The 17,559-nt window shown below is 46.1% G+C and overlaps 1 protein-coding gene across 11 annotated transcripts in view; it reads right to left on the reverse strand.

Annotated features, from left to right (window-relative positions):
- Positions 1 to 1,794: 1,794 nt before the first annotated feature.
- LOC108163827 (serine-rich adhesin for platelets) overlaps positions 1,795 to 17,559 on the reverse strand; it is a 40,834-nt gene continuing 25,069 nt past the window's right edge. For 3 of the 11 annotated variants that reach the window (XM_017299319.2, XM_017299316.2, XM_017299315.2), the window contains exons 3-11: positions 12,936 to 13,505; positions 10,162 to 10,556; positions 8,325 to 10,039; positions 8,093 to 8,251; positions 7,018 to 7,686; positions 6,233 to 6,876; positions 5,478 to 6,174; positions 3,241 to 4,660; positions 2,430 to 2,519 (exon numbers count right to left, since the gene is read on the reverse strand). In XM_017299319.2, coding sequence (XP_017154808.1) covers positions 3,732 to 4,660; positions 5,478 to 6,174; positions 6,233 to 6,876; positions 7,018 to 7,686; positions 8,093 to 8,251; positions 8,325 to 10,039; positions 10,162 to 10,556; positions 12,936 to 13,505 — 5,778 coding nt within the window. In that variant the 3' untranslated portion in view covers positions 2,430 to 2,519; positions 3,241 to 3,731. Of the gene's footprint in view, positions 2,520 to 3,240; positions 4,661 to 5,327; positions 5,395 to 5,477; positions 6,175 to 6,232; positions 6,877 to 7,017; positions 7,687 to 8,092; positions 8,252 to 8,324; positions 10,040 to 10,161; positions 10,557 to 12,935; positions 13,506 to 17,559 lie in introns of those variants that run through there. The other 8 variants (XM_033393270.1, XM_017299320.2, XM_017299323.2 and 5 more) reach the window with 8 other exon arrangements.

Raw genomic sequence — 17,559 nt, forward strand, 5'->3', positions numbered from 1 at the left:
GGCAATGGCATCATTGGCCTTGCAATGATTGCATCATTGGTGGCAACAATGTCATCTATGCCATCCCAATGGAAGGCTGTGTTTAGTTGTACTGTGATGTACTGTTTTTGGCACTAGCGATCCCTGGTTCCGTGTTCTATGTTCCCGGCGGTGGCGCAGGAGATGGAGGCAATGCTAATTATCATTACGTCAAGAGGAATACGGCAGCTGCGGCGGCCCCTGACGCGAGCTGTAAAGTCAGCCGTAGCAGTGACCAGTGATCATCGGAGGCCCCAGTAGTACGAATGCCATGGGCGATGTCACGCCCACGTTCAGTAATGTCAGCAACTCTATGCTCAATAGGCCGCCGGATCAAACGAGATGCGTAAGGGAATTGGTATATAAATGTGAATATACATATTTTAAAACTCGTTTTCCTCCACAGCGGACTTTCTTTACTAGTAGTGCCACGAGGTGACCCTTAACTTCTTAAGGCAGGAAGGATCAGGAAAAAGGATTCGAAAAAACGCATTCTGTGGCACACGCGGCGACACGCCTAGGAAATAGGAAATTATTTGTAAAATATTAAGCATATAAATATAGTATAAAGTATCCATAAAACATGGCAACAACAAATATATGTAATTGGTTGAATTCATATAAATATGTCGGTTTACTTTTCAGGCTGATCCTTGATAAAGACCTGGGATATCCTTTTTGCGGGCTCTAATCGGTTGACAGGAATCTTCCGATCACAATAAGATATGCCACGTGTTTTAATAATTTCCACAAGAAAAAGTTTTGAATGCTATATATCGGCTTTATAGGGCCAGATCGCCAAAGGACCTACTTTGATAGGAAGGTCTACAAATGGCGGAGGAAAATAAATCTTTGACTGCGGAAAAATCCTTGATCCTTGATTTGTATTCTGTCGATCCAAGGACGTTCCTCTGATCTCAGGAAGACAAAGAACGAGCCACAAATAGCGAAGTAAATTCAATATTGTCGAGTGGGGGAAAATATTCTTGATCCCTAAAGAATACCATTAAATCAAGGATCAAATCTAATCATCCAATCAGGGACATTTTACTAACACAGGAAGCTGTCGCCGGCCCGGATCGAGCCACAAACAATGGAGAAAACAGGATAAACTAGATTTATATGCAACAATTATATTTTATTAAAGCAACAAAAACCCTGTTTATTCGATTTTCTGGTATCAGGAGAACAGAAATCAGCAGCGATTGATAATGCGTTTTGTTGCATACTTTTAGGGATTTGGAAACGGAAAAAATAAAATACAATTTGTTTAAGAAAACAAGCGACCTTGTGCTGATTTCTGTTCGCATGGTACCTCAAATTCTCGTTTTCTGGCATTTGAGTGGGTTTTTACAATCCTTAAAGTTGCTTGCTGCTGATTTCTGTTCGACTGGTCTCAAAAAAACTGAAAATGGAACAAACACGGTTTTGAGCGCCACTAAATTTGAAGTACGATGGCTTCCTGATATCGGAAAAAAATCCTTGATCAGATGGAGTCTCAAAGACCTAGAGGCCAGTATATTTTTTCTAGACGGGTATATCTTGTTTTCGCCGTTATTTGTGAGCCGACCTGGGCGTGCCAGGGCTTCCTGCATCTCTGAAAAGACACAAAAAAGATCAAGGATATTTTTGACAGTCATTCATATTTAGTTTTCTCCGCCCTTTATGGTTCGTTTGGCGTCAGTGACAATAGGGATATTGTCTTTCTATCGGGATGGAATGAATACCCCCAATCTCCAATCAGATAAATAGAAAAAACTTCTCAATTATTGTGCAATATATTCAGTTTATGCATGAGTATAATCGAAATATATTTGTATTTATTTTTATTCACTTTTTCTTGTCGTACACTAAATGCTATCGAAGAATATATATGAGTATCATTTGTTATTTTAAGTGTTTAGTTTTTCATTTTGGGAAATTGCTGGCATATGTTTAATACTTGAATTTCGAGTGCAATGCCAAAGCGCGTTTGTGGGGTTGTGGGGTGCAGGTGAAAAATGTATGGAAATGCGAACAGGAACTGTAACTGGATCGGGAACATTTTCAAGGTCACATTTTGTCCAATCGAACATATTAATCAATCAGTTAGTGGGGCGTTCTCTTATCGTATTTTGTCAACCGCGAGTAATTTGTTTGAAATTTTATTCACAATGCCAGAAAATTTCAAAAATTACTAAAAACAAATAAAGTCTCATCGAATTAGGGTTGTCGTTCAAGGGTTAGTATTACTCGTAAGTATTAAATATTTTATGTGTATGCGTGATTTAAATTAATTAATTATTTCTTGTTTTAGTAGTTCGTTGCTTCGTTGGAGCTCCCATTATTTCCTATCCTTGCCATGTCGATCCCGCTGATGTCTGGAGGCCGCAATGGTCGTCGTTGTGAGGCTATGCACATGATGGGGCTGATCCCGATGGCCATGCCCAGATGATCCATGATGCTTGCTGCTGCTGCTCTGCTGATGATGGTGGTGTCCATTCAGTGTGCTTTTACCGTGTCTAAAGGGAGTATACACAAAAATTAGTTTGATTAGTTGTTGCATATTTTATAGAGTTAAGACTGTATTTTTAATAGTTTTTCTACTGTTCTTAGGAGATAGTATTTCCCAAATGCTACTTCAACTACGTAGTTCCAGGTTGCTAAGGAGAAATAGAACAGATCAAGGCTTGATGTTGATGTTGATTTCGTATTTCGTATCTATAAAGTTCCAATTTCATTGATGATTTCTTTTGTGGTTTCTTTTCTTGTTTCCAGCAACATGTTCATAGTCAGTTTTTAGAGTTGATTACTACTGATACGATACGATACGATAGAGGGGACGAGTGCATGAGTGGACAGTCAGATAGAGTTAGGATTGGATATTAATATACGTAGGGTTTTTAATGGTTCACAAACATGCAATTCGTTGGATAGAAACAGCACCCAGTCGAAGGTTAAACAGTTTACCAATTAATTACGAAAAATAAGACTATATGGTTATCCGAAAGAAGTATCAGTTAAAGGTTAGCAGAACTTGGTAAGGTTTACTGGGGAGACAAAAACTAAATATATCACAGAGAGTAGGATATTTTAGAGGGAAGTTAATACTAATTCCAAACATTCCATGCAATACTTTAGTTCCTACTACTATAATACCAATACATTCTCCATAGGTTCAACCCAACATGCCATACTTGGGGGTTAAAAAAGAGAACAAAATTTTGAAAAATAAACGCTTACGCTGTGAAAAGTAAAAACAGAACCAGATGGAACAACGAATCCAACAAATGGATTCATTGGCCCTGCCCTTTTTGTGCGTGTGTGCTTTGGCCGGGTTGGGTTTTTGGATTTCATTTGTTTTGTTTTGTTTTGGTTTGATTTGTGTGCGCTCCAAAAAAACAATATTCAAAAAATTAGCAACGAAAATCTCTCACAGATCAGATCAGTAGTTTTGCTTGGTTTTCGTTTTGTTTTTAGTATTAGTAAGGGAACACAGTGGAGGGGCTGGGATTAGGATCATGTTTATCATTGTGGGGTGGAAGGAAGTGTGGGATATTCAGACATTTATCAAACATTTTCGTGCATTGGGATTATTTAAATGTGACTTGTGTGACGAGATCGAGATCCTTGCATCCGATACAATATTTTCTTATGTATATTTGGTTTCATTTCTCTATGAGTGTGTGCTGTGCTGTACTGTGTGTCTATGGAGCGTGTGCCTCCAGCACTGACTATGAACATGTGCAGATGCCGAAGGGCTGGTGGGTGGAGACACTGCTGCGCACCTGCCGCATTCTCAGACGCTTTGGCCAGCCGCCCAGCCGACCCGGACCCCGAGTAGCCGCACCCGCACCAGTACCGGCCGTACCGCCAAAGAGTTGGGCATGGTCATTGCTGAGATTGTTCTGATACGGACGGAGTTTTTGCAGCTTTTGGCTAGCACTGGCACTGGCACTGGCACTGGCACCGCCGGCTGCCGTGTACAGCAAATAGTTGTCATAGACGTGGCTAACACTAGAGTTCCGCTTGGCCGGCAGATACGGCAGAAAGGCGAAACTCGAGCTGGTCGACTGGGTGGCCTTCAGCGAGGGCTTCTTCATGCCATGCCGCGCCATGCTGCGACACCTGAGCGTCGACTGATTGGAGTAGCTGGGCGGAATCATCTCCAGCTTGGTGCGGTACTCATAGGAGGCGGTGGGCTGTACGGGCACTGGTATCAAAGATCTTTTACGCTTGCGACGCGGCGGTGGCAGTGGTACCATCGGACTCGCATTCGATATCTCCTCAATGCTGGCATAATCTCCATTTGCATCTGCATCTGTATCTGCATTGATTTCGTTGGCCTCAGCTTCCGATTCCTCCCCGGATTTTGTATGGGCTAAATTCGTTACGTATACGTACGTCAGTTCGTTGTGCGTGGATGGTGTTGTAGCTGTGGTGTTGTTGGTGCTCGTGCTGGTGGTTGTAATTGTGGTGGTGGCTGATGGCTTATGCGTTGTAGATTTCGATGATTTTGCTGCTGCTGAAGTGGACTTTTTGTGTGCGGTCGTCGTTTCATGACTGCTGCGACTTGATCTCGTCTTACTTGGTCTGCTACTCTCCCGCGTCCCGGCTGCCTGATCCGCTTGCTCGCTACTGGGCCTAGAGCGACTGGAGTGACCTGCAGAAGGAGTAAGAAATATATTAGCCTTTGTTGAATGAATATACTGGCAGTAACAAGACCGTTAACTGGTTTAGATTCAAGTACAGGTGTAAAACGGTGAGGGGGGAGATTGTGTACATCTTTCAGAGAGTGAAACTGTTATTGGATTGCCTTATTAGATCTCTCAAAGAAAATTGTAAATGAATTTTCATTAAATTTAACAATCTATGGTGCCTGCTTTGACAATTGAAATAAGCTAGTTAGAGAAATCCATTTAATAACTAACTAAACTAACTAAACTTAACAAGACTGTTAACTGTTTTAGACTAAACTGTGAGTGTGGTGTGTGAATACTTGTGCTGTGTAAAGGGAATGAAAATTAATAGTTTTTGGATATTTTTCATAACTTAATTATCAATTTCATTCCCTGATATTTTGTATATAACTTGTGCCTAGGCAGACCTGAACAATTTAAATTGATAAACCCCTATTCCACTGTGGCATTCACCGAGCAATAATTATAATTATCGGCTATAATCGAACGAATATCATTCGCCAATGTGCTGCTAATGGAACTGTGGTATTAGATATATTTTCTTGGGTCTGTTATTGGTGTACATGTGTGCGCTGTTTAGTTTGGTTTAACTAATCTGATCTGATCCGATCTATAACTCATCTATCGAACCTATAACGTTTGCTCATCCTCTGGGGCTGTGTGGCACCCATAATAAGCAAGCCCAAAACGAGTAATTCTGCAAGAGATAAGCAATTCATCTTTTTTCTTTCGGATCGATCCTCTGTGGAATAGTCCTTTGTAGTCCCTGAGATCACTTACCCCGAGAACGTGTCAGCTCTTCGCGATGCTTCTCGCTGCCCCGGGAGCGTTCTCTATCCCGTTCTCGTTCCCGTTCGCGTAGGGCACTCTGACGCGATCGACTCTCATCGCTGACACGTGAGGATCGTAGCAGACGACTTCCCGAGCTGTGTTTGTTCTCGATGGAGTGTTCCACCTCTCGAAGACGGTGAGAACTGTGATGGGAGCTACGTTTCGCCTCCAACGAGGAAGTGGCAACCGCAGCATGGGCTGTGGCGCTTGAGCTCGATCTGGGCTTGCTGGCGTGCGTGTGCCGGCTGGATCGATGCTCGAGATGCTCCTGACGCGACTTCTCGCGTTTTGGGGTGCGCATGCGCAGACGCTCGGCCCGGTGCTTGGTGGCCTGGTCGTCCGAGGAGCCGGCGCCTTGCGTGTTCGACTCGCGGGAGCTGGATCGGGACCGGTCACGGGGACAGCACTCGATGGACGATTGGGAGGAGCTGCGTGCCCGTGTAGGCGTGGGCGAGGGCGTGGACTGTCGTGAATTGCGACGCGCCTCCGAGGCGAAGGTGCCACGAGCCACACTCAGCGATTGACGATCCCCATTGTGGACCTTGTTGACCTTCTCGTCGATGGTTTCCAGGGGTTTTCCACTGCGACGCTGCAGTGAGCACGATCGTCGTCGCTGATCCTTGATGGCCGCTTCATCAGATAGAGCCTAAAGAATTATGGATAAATTAGAAGTTTCTCTTCATTTTGATATCATCCGAACATACCTTCAAAGTTTGATCAGCGTTACGGGTCATTTCGCTCAGGATCTGTGCATCCCTTTGCAGGTCTGTCTTCCGCTCGTAGCTGCCGGGGGATCGGGATCGCGAAGGCGAGGGCGATGGCGACTTCACCCGGAATGTTGTGGTCAACTCGTTGGCAATGTTCTCATAACAGTGCTCATCATCATCATCATCGTCGTCGTCTTCGTAGTCGTTGTCCTGTGGACTGTGCCTTAGCAGGTCTGGTCGATCGTTGAGCAACTGCCACTTGGTGGTCGTCGTTGTGGGTGCCACCTCCTCCGAGTGGCTTAATTTGCTGCGCGAAGGCAGCGTTCTTCTGGGATTCGTACAGGGCGAGGAAAGTTTCGTTTGCTGCTGCTTCTGCTGCTGCTGTTGCTGGACTCCAAAGTAGGAGAGTTCATGTTCGCGGAGTTTGCGTGCACCCCGCGCTTCCTTGACAATCTTTAGGGACTCGCTGCCGGACTCGTCTCCAGGGGTCTCCACAGACGTTGGCTGCGGCTGAATGAAGAGGGTACGCGGCTTGGCCACTGGAATGAGCTGGCCAATGCGCAGAGTGGGAGGCGTGGCCTTGGGCTTCTCCACACGCGGCGAATGGAGGGCTATGTTCATAACATTCGATTTGGGTAGATCTGGAACGAAGAGAGTGAGAAGTGGTGATGAGACGATGGCCGACTGCTCTCCCTGCAGATCCCATTGTGCCTGATCCCTAAAATGAACTCCTCTAACCATCTACCCCCCTCCCCCCCTGGAATGGATCAACCTGATGTTACCTGCTCGCTGCAGCATCTGATCTTGTGCCTCAATCTTCCAGATGGTGCGCTTCGCCTTCAAGCGGCTCCAGCTGCTCGAATACTCGCTTCCCTTGAACACATCCGCCTGCTGATGATGATGCATTGCTGATGGCTCCGGGGAGGAGCTGGCCTGGGTGCCGCCGCCGCTGTCGCTGTTGTTGTTGTCGCGAAAGTATCGCTTAACTTCCTCATCGGCACTGTCCTCGTCCTGCTCGGCGGCATCGTACAGCCGCCGGAGCTGGGTCAACTGCTGGCTCACGGGTATCTGAGTGTTGCCTAGCAGCTTGAGACGCGGCGGCGCCAACGGTGTGCGAGGCAACGAATCGTACAGTGCACTGGCAAAGAGATCGCTGCTCGTTATGGAGGTGGTCGAAGTGCGGCGCGAGGATGACGTCTCCTCCTGGTAGCTGTGGGAGCGCAGCATCGGCGTGGGTACTACAATGGAGGGCTGGATCAGGGCGGACTCGATCGAGGCAATGCTCAGGCGTCGCATAGCCTCATCGAATTCGCTGGCCGAGCGCATGGTCTTCATGATGAGCGACGTGGACTTGAGGCCCTCATCCAGGATACGCTGATGATGGCGCAGGTCCTCCAGCAATAACTCCTGGGCACTGGGACGACGATGGAGTGGAGAATAATGGTGTGTGCCTGTATGGGAAATGTGCGGAAAGTGTTTTGTTGGTGTGGTTGGTATTTGGTTGGTGTTTTATTATTGAATGAAGATCGAGAGAGACGGTTGCTCCGCGACAAGATTGGTTATTCAGTTTTTTATTTTGGGTTAGAAATTGAGATTAAATGTAGCATTAGGTGAGGGAGTAGAGAAGCAGCTTTACGAGAGTGGAGGACACACATGCATTACGAGAGCGATTACGAGTTCAATTCAAAGAGAGAGCAGAGAGCAGAGAGTTCGAGGAGAGGAGTGGAGTGGAGTCCATTGCTAAATCCCAGAAATAAACTAAACAACAAAATATTTGCTAGACAAATCTACAACACAATCTACAGGCAAACCAACTAGATAAAGAACTACCCGACTATGAGTATTCCAAATACCAACCTGATTCTGGCCACTCATCCGTGCCCAGGCTCACATTGATCTTCGTCGAGTATCCATTGCCTGCGGGCGAGGGTTGCTTCTGGTTTTGTTGTCGCTGTTCCACAATCCGTATGCGTTCGGCCACCGATTTAACTGATATAGGAGAGTCACTAGTGATTCCTGGGGGTACAAATATACATATAAGAAATCAATTATACATATATATCTATTTAAATTTTTGAAAGACTCTTACCACTATCCCTGCCTGAGGGACTCTCCCGTTCCCCCTTCATTGCCGGGACACTCCACAGGACATCGGCACTCTCGATATTCTCCCCCAGATGATAGGGTTTCGGCTTCACCGGCTTGTTCTTGAGTATCCCCCGAATGTTGGACAGCTCATCCGTTTCATTGTCTGTCGTATCCACGCCACTGGTCGAGGTGTAGCTGTTCCGTGACGTCGACTCCGTCAGACTGAAGCGTGGCTCTAGAACTGGTTTGGCCAATGTCGTGACTGTCACCTGGGATGATGTTGCTGTCGATGTCGATGTCGATGTGGGCTGGCTAACCACCTCCGGGGGATCCATGAGAGTGGCTCTATATGCCACTGTGCTGGTGGCTATCGTCTTACGTCGCTGTGGATCATCCCCAAAGTGGGTCACATTGTCGTGGCTTGTTCTGCTCGAGGTGCTGCTGCTACTGCTGCCGTTGGTCCCGGCACTGGCTGACTTCACGAGACTCTGAAGCGGTCCGCTGGCGGTGGTGCGTCGTCGTCGGCGAAAGTTATTCGTGGGCGGCGGCTTGCCATCTGTCTCGACAATGTTCACCCGGCCCGATTCGGCGGCAAAGTGTACCTCTGTCTTGCAGAATTCCACTCGCTTCTGGGCACTACTCCGCTGAAGGTGACTGCTGCTATTAGTGGTGCTGGTGCTGGTGGTAGCTACAGTCCCACCATTCACATGCACCTGCGATGTCTTGCGAATGTCGCGCCAGGTCTCTTCCACGGCGATGGAGTGCCGTTTGCTCAGCTCCCCCTCGTTGGCAGGACTGGCAGGGGGCTTGGGCAGGCGTCCAAAGTGTATAATGGTGCCTCCACCATTGTTCAGATGAGCTGTTGCTGCTGCCGCGGCTGCGGTGCGCTCTCGTTCCCTTTCCGTGGGCGACCAATTGCCCAGCTGCTCGCCCGAGCGTCCCAGTCCACTGTCCGTGGAGGCATCCACCCGAAAGATACTCTTATCCTCCGGTGGCGACATCTTCTCAAAGCCGTAGGACTTTCGACGCAAATGCCATTCACTGGAGCTGGTGTCCTTCTGACGCTGGCGCGACTGCAGACTGTGGGTGTTGTGGACGGGTCGGAAGGCGGAGGGTGCAGGCAGTGGGGCAGCCACTTGCACGGGAACGTGCAACTCCTCGGATTGTTCCCTGAGCTTGGGTCTGGCCTGGTGATATGCGAGGAAGTCTTCCTTGTACAAGCTCTCGTCGGAGAGTTTCTTCAGCTTGCCGCGTATTTCCTGCAGGGATTCGGCCGTGAGGAAAGTGTTCCTCTTGGCCACCGTCGGCTTGGTCGTTTGTTGTGGGTTGTTCAAAATGGTGTCGAGGGCGGCCAGATCCACGTGATTGTTCCGCATGGCCGTGTTCAGGCGGCGACCGTTCTCCAGCTCCGCTCGCATGCGGGCCACACTCACCGAATTGCTGGGCAAGTCCAGGGGACGGGGCCGTGTGATGGTGGACGTCTTCGAGGCTGTCTTGTAATGATCCTGCGACTGAAAGGAGCGACGCAGCTTGCTGACGCGTCGCCACTCGCCTGGCTCCTGTTCCTGCTCCTCGTTCCGCTCCCAATCGTTGCTGAGATCATCCGTGGATATGGAGCGTGATCGCTGGAGTCCCAGTCCTGTGCCGATGGCTGCCAAGGGTGGTGCGTAGACCGACTGGGACACCTGCTGGCGACGCTGATGCCGTGCACTGAGCCTGCCGAAAAAATAAAAGGTACGAGTAATGTGTGTGCTTGGGATCTGAGAGCCATTCAGATAATGCCATGAAGTTTGAGTTTTCGAAAGATTCAATTCTGCTGCTGCTGCTCACTCACTCACCGCAAATCATCGTCGTTGGCAGCGTCATCGTTATAATGCCGGAAACTTTCCAAATCACGACGAAGTCGCGTTGGCGTACTACCAACAACAACAGCTACGTCAGCATCAGATCCAGCTCCAGTACCAGGCTGCGGCTGAGCTTGGGATACACCCACGCGACTGCTGCTGCTGCTGGCTGGTGGCTGGCCATATAAGTCGGCCTGCTGCTGCTGCTTGGCCCATGCGGACGACAACGACAACGACGGTGTGGATGTGGTGGATGATGATGATTCTGGTCCAACAATTGCATGTAGGCTTATTTTGCCCGCACTTCTGTGGGTGTTGCCCGCTGTGGCTGTTGCAGTTGTTAAATTTGAATTGTTGCTGCTTTGGCTGGAAATACTCGAACTGCTTTTCTGTAAATGGACAGAAACAACAACAAAAAACACAGGTTAAAAAAGTAAAAATATAAAAATAAAATAATATAATATCACATCACAAAGAAGAGCTGAGCGCATTATAGCGCTTGCTCGAGTGCGGGTGTCTCTTGTTCTGGTTATACATATTTATTATTGCTGTTGCTGTAATTGTTACGGGTATACTCTCGGAGGAGTGGAGTGAGATTGGGACTGGGACTGGGAGTGGGTGCATTGTTTGGCAGGAACTGCTTAAGGAAGTGCTTAGCACTTAACTCGCAATCGGTCAGTAATTTAAACCATAGCAAAATGAGTTTCCGCATTGAAAGAATATGATATTTTGTTATAAAAATTAACGATGATTGTTAGGGAATGCATGTCATAGCATTCAATAATATACAACGTCCAAAAGTCGCAATGAGTATTTGGAAATCCCTAAAAGCTATAGATCCTGATAGCCCTGAATTGTTGAGCCGCATGCACGATTCATATTAGATCTTTTTGTTCCTACCGTTTGGAGGTCGAATTATTACTTGGATGAACCACAGATGGTCTCAAGCACGGACTCTTCTTAAATACTTACTTATACTAACATAGCTTTCTCGTAGTTAGTAACTGATTTTTTATTTTGAATGCATTATTAGCTCTTTTGGCTCGGTTTAGTTTCAATTTTTTTCGAATATGAATCTAACATCTATCTCTCCTACATGGTGCGAAACGCGTCATGCGGCAGCGGCCCTCGGTCGGTATTGCATATCAACGTCCAAAGAGATGAATGTTTCCGTATCCATTGATGTAACTGGCTGTAAATATTTTCGAAGGGAAATCCTACAATACAAAGTAAGATCCCAGCATCCCCTTCAAATACTTCTCCTACCAACGAAAACTAATCAAGTTTTCACCAATAACTTTTTTTATAGGTTCCTTAACTTTAACAACTTTTTTAAAACCATTGTGGTGAAACCCTCTCGAAAATGTATATCTTTCCTTATTGAATATCTCTTCCTACTTGTCTATTTGTTACTACATTTCTATCTTTTACTTTTACGAACGAACATAAGTTGCCAAAGAAATTTTTCGTGTCAAGATTTATGGACCAGAACCAACTGCTGATTGTGGGCGTTGAGGTCTTGAGGCAAGACACTTTCGCAGATGCCCAATAATTAGACAGTTTTTACAGTTTGCTGCCTAATGAGCGAGAGTTGCCAAAGAAATTTCCATTGTGGTCATGACCCAAATGGCCCGTCCCGACCGATTGAAGTGCTAAGCATCGCCTAATTGGGCCTGGGCAATTATTATTGATTTTCATTCCATTTCATTTCGATGTGATGGTTGACTCAACCTTTCATTAGAACCAGACAGACAGACAGTCAGACGAAACGCGGGGGTGTGGTGTCGTCTAGTCTAGTGTTTTTTCTGGAGTGATATATGGCATTTTGCCAAGTGGAGACGAGCCGTGACTTTTGTTAATTTTCTTTGGTAGCCTGTCTGATGATTGTGTCTATTAATCTACGGATACTCCCTTTATGGCTGTGACAGGTGACCTCATCTTTTGAAAGGAAATCCCCAAAGGTAAGGGGTGTCGGTGTCGGATCTACAGATGGGAAGTGAGAAGAAAATGATGATTGTGGTATCGAAAAAAGTAATTTTTACCAATATGTATTTAGAATCTTTCGATGATATACCTATGTATTAAATATCGTGCTTGCCATTGATATAATGAATATATATCGATAGCTCAATCAAGGTTTGGGAGTCTTTTGGGTAAACCAGGAAAATATAGTACTCTAGAATATAATAAAAGAGAAAACTGCAAATCAAGCTTCTGCCGATGAAGGCGTTTATTATCTTAGTCTTCCTTCTTGGTTTCTGTACCCCATTATCATTTGGTTCCGCAATTCACATCAATCTGTTCGAGAACTGCTGTCCCTGCCATCAACATTTTCCCACCTACCCCCACCATGGATCATTACAAGTTTTCATGATTTGTTTTCCCGTAGCTCTCAGTGTACTCCGAGTATAAGCATTTTCCCCATAACAACAACAATAATCAGAGACGAGACCGTTAACAACTGGCCATTTTCGGTCATTGCCGTGGCCGTGGCAGGAGATTACCCGTACTCCTCCAGCAGACTCGAAAGAAAAATGACTGCAAAAGCAAACGCAAAGGCAAAAGCAGAAAAACACAAGCAAACATCGGCGCATGCTAATGAGCCAAAATAACAAAAACCAAAAGAAATGCCACAAGAAGCGAGCGAGTGAAAAATTGTAGAGGCACAAAAGCTTGGACTACCGCATATTCGAGTCGAGTTGAGTCGAGTCTCTGGCCAATAGCCAATGGCCGCCAATGGGCATATGGGCAATGGGCTTCGGACTTACCATTAGATTACTCAATTTCAGACTTGGAGCTGTATCGGGTAACAAATTGTGGCCGAGTTTGTGCAAATGAGCGACGACGACGTCGTCAGCGTCTTGATCGCTGGCTTCACCATTAATCACAACAAAATCAACATGATCGTCGATGAGCTCCTGGCCATTGCGCTTGCTCAGCGTGGACATGGACGCGGATGCAGACGCGGATGGGGATACGATGCCAACATCGCTGCTGAGACTGCCACTGAGACTGCTATTATCATCGCTAAGCTCACAGATGTCAACACTCTGAGAGGAAGGCCTCGAAATGGATGGCGGGGCCCAGATGGACGGCATATGGCATGGCGGAGAAGGATCAGTGCTGCTGCCGAGGTGGCCGTTGCTGGTGCGGGTCGTGGTTGATGTGGAGGATGTGGCCCAACCACGCGATGTGCTGGTGGATGAGGTCTTTTGTACTGTCTGGGTGCGTATCACCTGCATGGCGCCGTTGGCGGTGCGTGCCTTCAGCACCTCCAACTGCTTGCGTTGTGTGTGCTGTGTGCCGTTTGGCTGTGAGATGTTTTGGGAATCGGATATCTGGCGGAGAGAGAGAGATGGGAGAGAGAAAGAGAGTTGCGGGATTCAGTGATGGCAGGATAATGAGTGGATCAAAGGAGTTGTATTAAAATTAATTTCGGTTTTTGGTTTCTTGTGCTGGCATTTTAGTATTTTAGTAAGATTTTTTGTAAATTTAGTTGGACGATTGGGGTGTTGGAAGTGTAGATCCCTAGTGAATGGTCAGTGGTTTCCTTATGATCGATATTTCATTCCATAGGAGTCCAAGAGTTCTTAAGAGTTCCTTATGTTGACGATTTAGTATTCGATAGGTCTCCGATTCAAGTGCTTCCACAATTTTTGTAAATTTATTTATTATTTTTCATTACATTTTCATTCCTTTGTAGCTATCCGAACACTCGAAAATCACTCGATTCCGCTTGATCTAATTAATATCTCAATTACGGCCGATAAACGGCTACGTTTGGCCATTCCCTGCCCAAACAAACATTCAAATCTCTTACAAATGATATAAATAAAACATTAAACAAGCAATCCGATGGCGATTGTCGGTATATCTGTGGGCTTTTTTTGTGGGTGTGTCCCGGTGTGGGGCGTTAAAGTGTTTGGATTGTCGTATGGCATTCGGCATTCGGCAACGGGGCGTATGAAAGTTGCCAGACTAAACACTTGACCGTCAAGCGTCGCGCTAGCCGCTTGATCACTTCTCCGTGCTTCGTGCCATGCCGTGCGTCTCTTATCTGGACAGCTGGGCCCGCTCGCTACGGCACACGTGACCCAACGTTAGCCACAAATCAAACTAGAGACTCTCGAGAGCTCACTCCAACTGCAACTGCAAACTGCACCCTTTTGCACCCATAGACTCCAACAATTAGCAGATCCGTGTATTGGGTCGTGCCATGACACACCACAGAAGAAATAAAAAACAGAGGAGAGAAAGGACAGCTGCGGAAGCCGAAGTCTGTCATACGCTTTTGCAGATTGAGTATGTTTCTAACAGAGTCTAACGTTACGACCATTCGCTGCATGATATAGTCATCCAATATTGATAAATTTTACTTTACAAAATCAGACCGAATTTTTTTTCTTTCAAAACTATGCCCAAAGTAATGTTTCCCCTTCTGCAAAGGGTATCTAGGTAAAAAAAAAAAACACTGCAAAAGCGGAAAACACATTTGAAATGGCCAAAGATCGATTGTGGCAATCGATTGCTTTGATGATTTATAGTGCTAAAAATGTATAATATGCCCCAAATAAAAACTTGAACTCGCTGTTGGCCTGTCCGCTCTGCAACGCTCCGCCCAGCTTGTCCCCGTGTCCATGTCCATGTCCAGTTTTTGTGGCCCATTCGTGTCAATGACCAAATGGAAATGCTGCAGCACAATATACGGCTGATTCAGAGTCAAAGTGCAGCATTGTCTTTATAGAATATACAAAAATTTGAATGTTCTGTTGTTCCGGAGGGCGGTAGAAACAATGAAATATTCATATTCTATGCATTTTGTTGTGGGGTTGAGTCATGTCATGGGTTTTGAGGTTCTAGACTTTTTGCCTCTTTGTTTTGTCTTAGAGAATAGGCCATAGAAAAAGACTGTGGTGAGATTTTTATAATTAGCTTCATTAGATGGGAAAATAATCAGTATTACTTCAGCAGGAGACTTACAGTTCTTTGTGTAATAGTGGGAAGTAGATTCAGATAAGTATTTCTAGGTAGCATATAAAGATCAAGACGGTAATTTCCCATTCGTTGTTTTGGTAGCCCTGGTGTTCCATCATGGATCATTTTGATTCCAAACTATCGCAGAATCGATTTAAATTAACTCTGTTCCATTACTAACGAGTGTTAACTGTAGCGAGTAGCGAGTAGATATCATCAATGGTTCTTCTCTCTCAAACTCCAAGCTCATTGAGTTCCCATCAGTCTTCAGCTTCTGTTATGCACCGTATCCGAATTTCAGTTCAGGGTTATATCCCTTCGAAAAGTTCTCATTCATTTGTTCACTTCAGCTCGGTCTCAGTTTAACTTTCAGCTTCTCCATTGACCGCAGGCCTGAAATATAATAATTTCTGCGTCTCCCAAAAGTCTCACTCATCCTTGAGCACAGATTATTGGGGACCCGGCATCCGGGACCCAGACTGTGACCAAGAAAGGGTACAGACAGACATAAATTACGAGTACGAGCATAAGCACAGCAAAGTTTCGAACCCTTGGGCCATGCACGTTCTGCCAGAGTTTCTCACGCCATATCGCCCCATGGTCAGGAGGAGATTCTTTTTTTCTGTACTTTGTTTGGAGAGCTGTTGCACTGAACCTCCTTTTTCGCAATGTGGTATTATATTTTTTTTTTTGTGCAGCGAGTGTGTGCCTGTCTATCGATGACCTCTTTTCGTTCTAACCAAATGCTGTTCGATGTTAGCTGTTCTGCCGTTTCGCAGAGTCTTGCTGTGTGCCATTTTAGCTTTCTGTTGTCGGCCATGTGTAGGCTGGCTGGCTGCCTGGCAGGCAAGTTTTTGTGGCCTGGTTGTAGTCTTGGTCTTGATCTTGGAGTCTCGTTGTCTCGGGCTCGGGCTAATTAAGCTGTGCCAATCTGCATGGCTGTTGAAACTCACAGCTTGCTGTCCCCCAGAGGGGGTGCCTCAATCAAAGCAGCAACAGCAGCAGCAAACAGCTGGCGAAAGAAAGCCAACTGTAAATGAATTATTTTAGCATGACCAAAATGATCAGCCGGCGATCAGTGTCATGATCTCGAACTTGAGCAGCAGCCAGCAACCAGCAGCCGCCACACCACACTCTACACTCCACTCCACTCCACTGCAACCGCAGAGTATATACGACCTGAGAGAGCTAGCCAGGCCTGCAGCAGATCGCCTCGTAAGTACCGAAGACCAAATTGAAAATGCTGCATCCAAAATCCCAAATCCGAATCGCAAAGTCAAGTTGAAGGTTCAATGAAATTCACAGACTTTGCCACGACTTGCCATAGCCACCAACCCAGCTCTCGCATATATTATAACAGCCAAAGTCGTGATGATGTAGAGGAAGAGACTTTGGCTTTGCTTTTGGTTTTTTTTTCTTTCTTTGCTTTTGGCTTTTGCTCTAGCGTCTGGTCTCTATGGTCTATGGACTACGGAGTACGAGTATGCCAAAATATTTTCGCTTGGGCCTGGGCCACGCTCTGAAACAAATTTAATGATGCTACACCATGATGATGATGATGATCATCATCATCATCGCAGTCGACATCGTCTTCGGCGTCGTCTGCTTGGTCGTGGCTGGCTGTCTGGCTGTTTGTGGCCATAAGATTGACTGTCTATCTCCTGCCCTGATGCTGACTCCGGCTCTTGCTGTGTGGACTCTGCTCCGCCATATGGCATATGCCCCATGTCTGTGTCTATCCGGCTGTCTCAGTCTTTCAGTCCTTCAGTCCTTCAGTCTGTGGCATGCATGTCGCCTTTTCTGGCTAGGATGGCTGTATGGCTGGCAGCTCTCACACACAGATCGCCTGCATAGACATGCCAAAGCGTTGACTCTTTTTATTTTTAGCTGGCACTGACTTTGGTACATCATACCTTGCACAGTGCACAGTGGGATGCAGGCCATTCAAATAGTAATGGTAATTATCGCTTATGAATGGAACATCTTGGAAATCTGAAAAACTTAAAGAAGTGTAATGAATGGGAAATGGAATGTTTGTCCATTTAGGATTTTGAGAGGGAATTGTGAAACAGAATAAATGGTTGTCCTCGAATCCTGATGAAATTTTGCATGTTCGACACATAATTACGGGATTCCGATTCTTTCCCAATTCCAATTATTACCCACACCAGTGTGCGCCCAACAAATTGCTCTCCTGCGCTCTCCGACGGGAGGTGCTTTTTTGCACAGGCCATTTTGTTGGACCTTTTGTGCCTTTTAAACTATAATAATATACATTTTTATATGCATTATTTCTGTCACGATCTCGTTGGCTTTATATCTCTATATAGTCGAGAGTGGTAGGGGCATGGAGCATGGGGCTGCAGGCGAGTGCTCGCAGTAAATCATACAAGTGGTATGTACGAGTATGTATGTATG

Source organism: Drosophila miranda, chromosome 4, assembly GCF_003369915.1.
Source record: "Drosophila miranda strain MSH22 chromosome 4, D.miranda_PacBio2.1, whole genome shotgun sequence".
NCBI lineage: Eukaryota > Metazoa > Arthropoda > Insecta > Diptera > Drosophilidae > Drosophila > Drosophila miranda.